Source organism: Scylla paramamosain, chromosome 14 (assembly GCF_035594125.1).
Source record: "Scylla paramamosain isolate STU-SP2022 chromosome 14, ASM3559412v1, whole genome shotgun sequence".
Classification (NCBI taxonomy): Eukaryota; Metazoa; Arthropoda; class Malacostraca; order Decapoda; family Portunidae; genus Scylla; species Scylla paramamosain.
Window position 1 is genome coordinate 13,454,437 of NC_087164.1, and position 10,486 is coordinate 13,464,922.

The 10,486-nt window shown below is 41.2% G+C and overlaps 1 protein-coding gene across 9 annotated transcripts in view; it reads left to right on the forward strand.

Moving 5' to 3' along the window:
* Positions 1–2,559: 2,559 nt before the first annotated feature.
* Positions 2,560–10,486, forward strand: part of LOC135106891 (receptor-type tyrosine-protein phosphatase epsilon-like) — a 35,392-nt gene continuing 27,465 nt past the window's right edge. For 2 of the 9 annotated variants that reach the window (XM_064016271.1, XM_064016273.1), the window contains exons 1-3: positions 2,560–2,712; positions 8,907–8,961; positions 9,905–9,969. In XM_064016271.1, the coding sequence (XP_063872341.1) occupies positions 2,598–2,712; positions 8,907–8,961; positions 9,905–9,969 (235 nt within the window). In that variant the 5' untranslated portion in view covers positions 2,560–2,597. Of the gene's footprint in view, positions 2,713–8,906; positions 8,962–9,319; positions 9,357–9,904; positions 9,970–10,486 lie in introns of all 9 variants that reach the window. The other 7 variants (XM_064016274.1, XM_064016275.1, XM_064016270.1 and 4 more) reach the window with 7 other exon arrangements.

Here is a 10,486-nt window from a genome sequence, read left to right on the forward strand (position 1 = left end):
CTACATCTGGCACACCATATTCTCTCAAGGAGCTCCTTCACTGCCTCAATCATCCTTTCTACCGTGTCTCTACAGTCTACACAGTCCCAGCTGCAGCATCATCTATTTCCTTCCTGTTCTCTCTCTCTCTCTCTCTCTCTCTCTCTCTCTCTCTCTCTCTCTCTCTCTCTCTCATCCTCCTTCTACACTTCATCATTTGTCATCTCTCCTTTCCACTCTTCCTTCTCCCTCTCCTTGCCGTCTTGTTCTTGTTCTTGTTCTTTTCTTCTTCGTGTTCTTATGAAATTTTGTCCGTGATATGTTTTGTATAAAAGGGAATGGCAGCATTCATGTTTCCTCCAGTTATTCCTATCCATTTTATTTTCTTCAGTGGGTCCCATTCCTCTCAGCTCCGCTTTAAGCACAGCATGTCCCTCTATCACAATCTGCCTTCCCCTCCATCTTCTTTCCTCATCAGGTGTTATCAAGTCGGTGAATGTAGCGGCTCAAAATAATTTTAAAATTCAGTATAAAAAAAAAAAAGGTGATACTTGTCTGACCGAAATGCGACCTCATCCAGCATCACCTATGTCAAGGAAAACAGACTCCCTTGGACAGCTACGGATCCCCGGGCCCCAGTTAGAAACAGTCGGCACAAAGCTCACCCAGCTGTTCATCTTTCCTATGGATTGGTCGATAAATGGATACCTAAAGAAACCTGGAAAGGTTAACTGTAGAAGGTCTTTACAACATGCTTCACTGTATAGTAAGAGATCAATAGAAGGCCAAAAATATGTCCCGTGATTTATACATAAAAGTGCTCTTTATTCTTAGTGTAAAGCAGTCATCCATATAGAAAGGTGCATAAACACAATCAGGCAGAGTTTCAGTTTACTTGCCGTCTTGTCACATACACAATGTTTGTAAGGTGAAGCTAGTTAGTTGAAAGTATGTGCTATGATTGCCCGTGGCTTCAGCGGTCATCTCCGTCTCACTGGCCCTTAAGCTTGTGTTCCTTATATCTCGAGAGCCCCTGCAACATCTGGATTCAGGATTTACCATCACTTGAGAACAGGATATCCTAGAGGAGAGGATGTGAAAATGTCAACTCCCACAAGTAGCTTCACTCTAGAGAAATTAGGCACCAAGCTCCTTGAACTAGGACACCGCCAAGAAGAGATACAACTTTTAAACGTCAGTAGTCATAAATAGATGGAACAGCCTCCCAGAACCGGAATAGTCAGAACCAGAATTAGTATTGTTAAAACTTCAACGACAGCGTCCCTGAGAAGAAGCACCATTCCCTTCCACCTCCCCTAGCCTCTAATCTATCACTAAAGCAAGCGCTCACTAAAGGAGGATGAATGTAAAGGCACTTCCGCCGCTAATCTGGCCAGCCTGATTGGAACACTCCCCGATTTAACTTTTAAGAAGGGATAATTACATGGGCTCTCTCTCTCTCTCTCTCTCTCTCTCTCTCTCTCTCTCTCTCTCTCTCTCTCTCTCTCTCTCTCTCTCTCTCTCTCTCTCTCTCTCTCTTTCTCTCTCTCTCTCTCCTCTTTGTTTGTTTCTTTCTTTTCGTTCTTCTCGGATCTTTCTAGCCTTTGGTTAAATAAGCGGGTCATAGTTGCGCTCTCATCTGTAGCCACAGCGTTTCTTTATCATTACTGAAGAAAGCCGGAAAGTAGTTGCTTAACTAACCATGATATGCCAACACCGATTACTGCCACTATTTCCTGTCTTGACTGTTCTCCACACGATCATCACTCCTCCAGCACACGCGTGCCTACAACTTAAATACGTCATTTGGTACTTCACGAATATATTTATTTATTTTTATTTTGTATGGAGTATGCTTCACATGTCTGGGGGGGTTCACTCATACTGCTCTTTTAGACAGGGTGGAATCAAAAGCTTTTCGTCTCATCAACTCCTCTCCTCTAACTGACTGTCTTCAGCCTCTCTCTCACCACCGCAATGTTGCATCTCTAGCTGTCTTCTACCGCCATTTTCATGCTAACTGCTCTTCTGATCTTGCTAACTGCATGCCTCCCCACCTCCCGCGGCCTCGCTGCACAAGACTTTCTTCTTTCTCTCACCCCTATTCTGTCCACCTCTCTAACGCAAGAGTTATCCAATATTCTCAATCATTCATCTCTTTCTCTGGTAAACTCTGGAACTCCCTGCCTGCTTCTGTATTTTCACCTTCCTATGACTTGAATTACTTCAAGAGGGAGGTTTCAAGACACTTATTCATCAGTTTTGACTACTGCTTTGACCCTTTTATGGGACTGGCATCTCAGTGAGCATTTTTTTTATTTATTGGATTTTTGTTGCCCTTGGCCAGTGTCCCTCCTACATGAAAAAAAAAAAAAGTGATATAGGGGATATAACAATGGTGACATGAGGAAAGACCTCTGAGTCAGCAATCAAGTTAGGACAATAACTAATTGGCTCAAGTTTGATAAAGTTACATTAGAAAAAGAGATAGGAAGGAAGTGGTTTTCAAATAGAGAGGTAGTTCAGTTCCCTTAAATGTGACAGAATCGCGAATATTTCAGGGCTTCAGAAATATAAGTATACGGCATCACTCACATATCCTGACGGGATGGATTGCCATGTATATCTCGTTTAGTGTCGACACCAACCACGACGACGCCGGACGCGATTCTTCATACACACCAGACCTACTGCCTTCGTGCATCACGCTGTCATCCCCCGCCTGGAAGAAAGGTACAGTTATGTTCACTAGTCAAGTACTTCTCCTTTCGCCGTTTCCCTAATGTCAGGGGTTGGCACCATGAACGAGTCTCCTCCAGTTGTTTCTGTCTCTTGCATCTTCCTCTGTGACTCCCATCCTTTGCAGATCTAAAGCAGTTCTCTCTCTCTCTCTCTCTCTCTCTCTCTCTCTCTCTCTCTCTCTCTCTCTCTCTCTCTCTCTCTCTCTCTCTCTCTCTCTCTCCTTCTCCCTCTTCTTTTTTAGCGTCTAATTATAGACCTGTCAGGTTAACATCAGTTGTAGGTAAAATGTTAGTCAATAATAGCGAGGAACATTAGGGAACATTTAGACAAACATAACTTGATAAATCAGTCACAGCATGGCTTCACGAAGGGGAAGTCTTGCCTGACAAATTTGTTAAGTTTTTACAGTAAGGTGTACGAGGCAGTACACCTTACTGGTGTACTGTACTTAATGGTGATAATTATGATATCTTATATCTGGACTTTAGTAAAGCATTTGACAAGGTACCCCATCAAAGGTTCCTGAGAAAGGTTAGGGCACACGGGATAGATGGGAAGGTGTTAGTCTGGATAGGGTCATGGTTTAGTGACAGGCGACAGAGAGTGGTAATAAACGGCTCGAAATCCGAGTGGGGTCATGTAATTACTGGGGTGCCACAGGGATCAGTATTAGGGCCATTCTTATTTCTAATACATATCAATGATTTGGATAGTGGAATTAGTAGTGAAGTTAGTAAATTTGCGGATGACACAAAGATAGGTAGATTAATTAGGTCAGAATCGGATGCCATCGCCTTACAGGCAGATTTAGATAGAACGAATGAATGGACGGATAGATGGCAAATGCAATTTAATATCAATAAATGCAAAGTGCTTAGCGTAGGTAGAGGAAACCCACACAATAGGTACACATTAAACAACCAAACTCTGGTAGGTACAGGGTACGAGAAAGATTTAGGAGTTATAGTTAACTCTGAACTCCGTCTAGGGAAACAATGCATAGAAGCCAGAAACAGGGCAAATAGGGTACTAGGATTCATTTTTAGGAGTGTTAAAAGTAGAAGGCCGGAAGTAGTATTAAAGTCATACTTTGCGCTTGTCAGACCTCATCTAGACTACGCTGTGCAGTTCTGGTCCCCACATTACAGGAAAGATATAGGTCTATTAGAATCAGTACAGAGGAGAATGACTAAAAGGATACAGGGGATGAGGAGTATTCCTTACGAGGCGAGGTTGAAGATGTTAAATTTACATTCTTTAGAGAGACGTAGGTTAAGAGGGGACCTGATAGAAGTCTTTAAGTGGTATAAGGGTTATAACAAGGGGGATGTAGGCAAAATTCTTAGGATCAGCAACCAGGGTAGAACAAGAAATAACGGGTACAAGCTTGAAAAATTTAGGTTTAGGAAGGAGATAGGAAAAAATTGGTTCTCAAATAGAGTGGTAGATGAGTGGAACGGACTCAGTAATCATGTTGTTAGTGCTAGAACACTAGAGAGCTTTAAGAGAAAATTAGACAAGTTTATGGATGGGGATAATAGATGGAAATAGGTAGGTATATTTCATACAAGGACTGCCACGTGTAAGCCTGGTCGCTTCTTGCAGCTTCCCTTATTTCTTATGATCTTATGTTCTTCTTCTTTTCTTCTCTCAATATGCCGTAATCAGGCTAGTATTTTGAAAACGTTTTGTTTTCTTACCAAAACTATTTTCAAAAGCCACTGAGATGATTAGTCGTGTTAAGATGTCTATCTTTCGTATTAATGACGCATAATTCTTGTTAAACTAACACTAGAATCGTGAAAACACCCTCAATCTTAAGTCCTATGATCTTCTGAAAGCCTCCTCATAAAACCTGACTACGAGTATTAACACAGTGTAGGGGACTGTGGCACGTCACTCGATTTCTGACCATGGCTGTACCGCACATATACTACTATGTACGTGCAAGAAGCGCTACTACAATGTACGTGTGTACGTAAGGTAAACAAACCACAAGTACAGTTATTCTAGAGTTATGTCATAGTGTACTAACCGTTCCGGACAATAGATAAGCATGAGACAGCTACTGTACCTGCACCTATCACATCCTTAATTATTTTCGGTCTTTGTGGTTTTTGCTCTCTCACCACGACTGTTTTCAAAAGCCACAAAGATGATAAGCCGAGTTCTCAAGAGTGTCTTTTCCTTTTAATAAAGTAAAGATCTTGTTAATCTGTCATTCGAATCATAAAAAAAAAAAAAAAAATTAACTTTAAAAACCTGTGTCACTTTAACTAGACCCTTTTGAATGTATAGCGAAGGTGCGGCACCGAAGTGTTTCAGAATGTGGCCCCATCTGTTAATCTGTGTTAGGTTTGCTGGACCTGGTGACATCACTTCTTGGGGCGACTGTACGTGACAGAAGCTACAGTAACACCAGTAACAGCGATCGGTGAGTGTATTTTGGTGTGACTCATTTCAAAGGCAATAGTAGTTTATGCAACGTACTCTCCCTGCTTCTACCCTTCCTCCCTCCTTTTTTTTAATGGAGGGAGGGGAATGGAGGACGGGGAAAAGAGTTATAAAGGCTTCATTCAACGTGAAGGGTTTTCTTCCACGTAAGACTTGAACCTTTGACCTTTTAGTTCGGTGACTTTTTTTCCGGCCGTATTTACCGGGCTTTCCACAGTGCTTATCATGTTTGTAGCGATAGTTGAACAAAGGATTCTGCACCGCCAATAGAAGCACCCATGAGAACCCAACTGATCATGTCTGACGTCCATGTTATGACTAGCTAGCTGGTCACAGTAAATATGTAGCAGTGCAAGAACAATTTGTTAGGTTGCGTTAGGTTCGGTTAGGTTAGGTTAGGTTCGGTTAGCTTACGTTAGATTGGGCTCTCTTTGGTTAGGTTCGGTTAAGTTAAGTTCTGTTCGGTTAGGTTAGGCTGGGGTCTGTTCAGTTCGGTTAGGTTAGGTTGGAGTCTGTGCTGTTCAGTTAGGTTCGGTTACGTTATTTTTGGATTCTCATCAGGATTATTTTCAAAGGCCACAAGGAGGATGAGTCCGGTTCTCATGAAATTTTCTCTTCACTAGAATCGTGAAAACACTGGAAAGTCGCGATCACGTCCACTAAAGCTTGTCAGATAGACCTGAAGTAACAGCCCAAACATTTGAGAATACGGACCAGTGATGGCTGATAAAATTCCGCGAGAGTGGGCTGTGGCTCGGTTTGTACAGCGTATGTAAGGCACGTATTCAGAAGCGGTCTTAACTCTCATCACGACTATCTTCAAAGGCCACACAAATCATTAGCCTGGTTCTCAAGAATGTTTCTCTTGTTAGTAATGCAGAAATCTTGTTAATCTGTCTATAAAATCATAAGAAAAAGCTTTAAAAAACCCGTGTAACTTCATCTAGAGCCTTTTCGAATTAGTGGAGGTGCGGCGCAGAAATGTTCTAAAATACGCTCCATTGTCTCATGGGTTCGATCCCTGGCAACCCTTTGTAAAGATGTACATGTATTATCTTTTAAGGGAGTCTGCAGATAAGATTCTCAGTGTTTCAAAACACAAGACGTCATCGCGTGATAAGTAGAACATAAGAAAGAACATAAGTAAAACATAAGAAAGCCAGCAGGCCTTCACGTGGCAGTCCTTGTTAGATAATACTTTCCACAATTAAATGAAGGAAAAAAAAATACCAGTTCAAGATCGATTGGTATTGTGACCGTGTGTGTGTGTGTGTGTGTGTGTGTGTGTGTGTGTGTGTGTGTGTGTGTGTGTGTGTAGGAGCCACCGGACGCTTAAACGATAAGAGACAAAGAAAGGGCATCCTTTATAGTGTGGCAGCCTGCTACAATACACACTGTACTGCCTGACTCTTACAAAGTGTACCATGATGGCCTTCTATCCTCCATCCGTACTCCACAGAAAAGTAAGGCAGGTGAACCTTGGGATCGTCCTAAGCGTTGTTCCTTCAATGCCCAAAAATAAATAAATAAACAAATAAATAAATAAGTAAATAAATAAATATTGCTATCATGAACGACAAGCAAGTTATCTGATCGACGCTTTTTGACTTCCGTCTCCCTGCACGAGCATCAGATGATGGGCTGAGAAGTGTTAATCTGCTAACCCTTTAATAGCTGATGATGGGAATGTCTGTCGCAGAAGAAACCACAGTTAGGGTGATCCCGGTATCCACCTCTTGTAGTTAGTTTCCGCATTGCATCTGGCACACACACTCTAATAAAGGAAATGTCGCACAGTAAACATGACCAGGTACTGTTAAGTCCTTAGGAAATTATCATTATGAGGTCTACCGTTTCCACCTTCAGGCACGAGTGTTAAAAATAATGCAGTTAAGAGGGGACTTATTGAAGGAATCTAAGCGACGCGAAGGACAAAACAGGGGTGATATAAACACAAACTTTAGGGTTAGTAACAAAGATAGGACACGAAGTAACTCTCTGAAGTTTGAGAAAAGTTAGTTACGAAAGAAATCAGAAAAAAAAAATTGGTAGTGAAAATTAAGAAAAGAGTGGATGAGGTTATTAGTGGTTAGTCGATAAAAAGCTCGTCCTCTTCTCTTCTCGTCCCCCCATTCCTCTGCCCTCTTGTCACTCCCTTTTCCTCTCCTCCCCCCTTCACGTCTCCTCTTCGCCTCTCCTCGTCTCCGGCAGCCAACAGGATTTAGATTTCAGATTTAGTACAGAACGTTCTTGTAAATCTTATCAGAGAGAGAGAGAGAGAGAGAGAGAGAGAGAGAGAGAGAGAGAGAGAGAGAGCGTTTCCCTTTTTTTAGTAATGAAGCAGTTATTTTACCTCTCTCTCTCTCTCTCTCTCTCTCTCTCTCTCTCTCTCTCTCTCTCTCTCTCTGATAAGAGTCACAAGAACGTTCTGTACGTACTAGATCTGAAATCTAAATCCTGTTGGCTGCCGGAGACGAGGAGAGGCGAAGAGGAGACGAGAAGGGGAGAAGGAGAGGAAAAGAGAGTGACAGAGAGAGAGAGAGAGAGAGAGAGAGAGAGAGAGAGAGAGAGAGAGAGAGAGAGAGAGAGAGAGAGAGAAAGAGTGTGCGTTTCCCTTTTTTAGTAATGAAGCAGTTATTTTCTCTCTCTCTCTCTCTCTCTCTCTCTCTCTCTCTCTCTCTCTCTCTCTCTCTCTCTCTCTCTCTCTCTCTCTTTTATGCTAGTTTATTTAAAACTAGACAGGAAACCCTAATCGGAAGCACACACGCACACGCACATGAGATAAGCAGAATTCTCAGGATCACTAATTAAGACAGAACAAGAAATACTGTGTTCGAGCTTGAAGAAGATAGATTTACAAAAGGGATAGGAAGGAATTGGTTCTCAAATAGAGCTATAGATGAATGGAATAGACTCAGTAATCAGATTGTTATTGCTGAGTCATTAATCAAGAAGCTTTAAAAGAAGATTAGACAAATTTATGGATGGGGATGATAGGAAGAAAAAGGTAGGTGTGTTTCATACAGGGACTGCCACGTGTACGCCTGATGGCTTCTTGCAGCTTCCCCTCTTTTCTTATGCTCTTGCACACACACACACACACACACACACACACACTCGAATCAAAGACCAAATTCTCCACTGTTTCATGAGACTTTAATCTCGACTCCTTTGAAGAGTCTGTGGTGGAAGGTAAAGAGGTTTTCAGTGGTACTGTCATGATTCTACTGATAGTTTGATTAACAAGGACTCTGCATCATCAGCGAGAAAAACACACCTAGTAGCCTGGATGATGATAATAATAATAATAATAATAATAATAATAATAATAATAATAATAATGATAATAAACGAAGTGGCCTGTGAAAAAGTGTTTCTGAGAATGTTGAAAGCGTTTTAGCAATAGGGAGCGTCACAGACACTTAATTGTCTTGTCTCTGTAATTGACACAAATTAAAATCGTCAGTTTCTCTCTCTCTCTCTCTCTCTCTCTCTCTCTCTCTCTCTCTCTCTCTCTCTCTCTCTCTCTCTCTCTCTCTCTCTCTCTCTCTTAAAATTTGCGTATATAATATAAATTCACATGGTTATGTATTTTTTTCGAGTTACATTTATAATAATGATACGATCTCTCTCTCTCTCTCTCTCTCTCTCTCTCTCTCTCTCTCTCTCTCTCTCTCTCTCTCTCTCTCTCTCTCTCTCTCTCTCTCTCTCTCTCTCTCTCTCTCTTTCAGGGGGTGACAGGAGAAGCGATGGGAAAGATACGCGTGGTATTCGTCACTGTTTTCAGTAAGTCATATTGCTATCACGATTATTTAAAAATAAACACTGCAAATATTAACATCTTTTTATGCTTTGTTCCAGTGTCAGTCTGTGTGTGTGTGTGTGTGTGTGTGTGTGTGTGTGTGTGTGTGTGTGTGTGTGTGTGTGTGTGTGTGTGTGTGTGTGTGTGTGTGTGTGTGTGTGTGTGTGTGTGTGTGTGTGTGTGTGTGTGTGTGTGTGTGTGGGGCCAGTTTTGATTTTCATTATAGGTATATTAATTTGAATCTCTCTCTCTCTCTCTCTCTCTCTCTCTCTCTCTCTCTCTCTCTCTCTCTCTCTCTCTCTCTCTCTCTCTCTCTCTCTCTCTCTCTCTCTCTCCGTACAGCCTGCATCTTCCTAACCAGTGAAGCTTCTAAAATCAAGTGAGTATAAAAGAATACTGCACACACACACACACACACACACACACACACACACACACACACACACACACACACACACACACACACACACACACACACACACACACACACACTCAAAATCATCTTCATCATCATCATCATCATTTCTACTTTGCATTATAAGAGTGTTAACTCTCTCTCTCTCTCTCTCTCTCTCTCTCTCTCTCTCTCTCTCTCTCTCTCTCTCTCTCTCTCTATCTATCTATCTATCTATCTATCTATCTATCTACCTATCTATCTATATATATATATATATATATATATATATATATATATATATATATATATATATATATATATATATATATATATATATATATATATATATATATATATATATATATATATATATATATATATATATATAAGAAAGCTCGTACATGTTTCCCTTCATGGAACCAAATCAGAAAATACAACAGCTTTCGGAAAAAAAAAGAGAAAAAGAAAAGCAAAACACAAATGTATTTTGTAAAAGTGAAGTTAACGTTCTTTTAACGCTTTGTTCACAGGAGAGAGTTAGGCGACAGTAATGAGAGCTCAGAAGACACCCAATCCTCATACAGTAGTAATGAAGGTCAGTATTCTGAAGCATTTCGAGGCCCTTATCTCCACTACTTTTGACATATTATAGAAATTATTGTGGGGGGTTTTCAAGGATTTTTTTTATATGATTCTAGTAGGAGTTTAGCAACTAATCTGCATAATGAATGGGAAAAAAAATATCTAAGGGAACAGCACCAATGATTTTTGCGACTTGTGAAAAATAGTCCTTGTGAGAATCAAAACCGTTTAACAATCCGGTCCAATATCATCATACTTCCTCTGTTCCTCCCCTACAGTCCATCTGTCTACGATCTGACATGGGACCTTCTCTAAACTTTCCCAGGCTAACCAAATCTCTCACAGCCAACGATCTTTTCCAGAAGTTTCTCAGTCTCTTCCAGCCCAGCTTTTCCCAGTCCTTGGCACGTCTCTTCTCCACCCTCAAAGCTTCTTCCGGACCTTCCTACTCACTTCTTACAACCTCTCCCTCTCCCTTCTCACCTTCCAAACCATCCCAGACTAGAGGGAAGCGTGTACCTTTCTTTCCT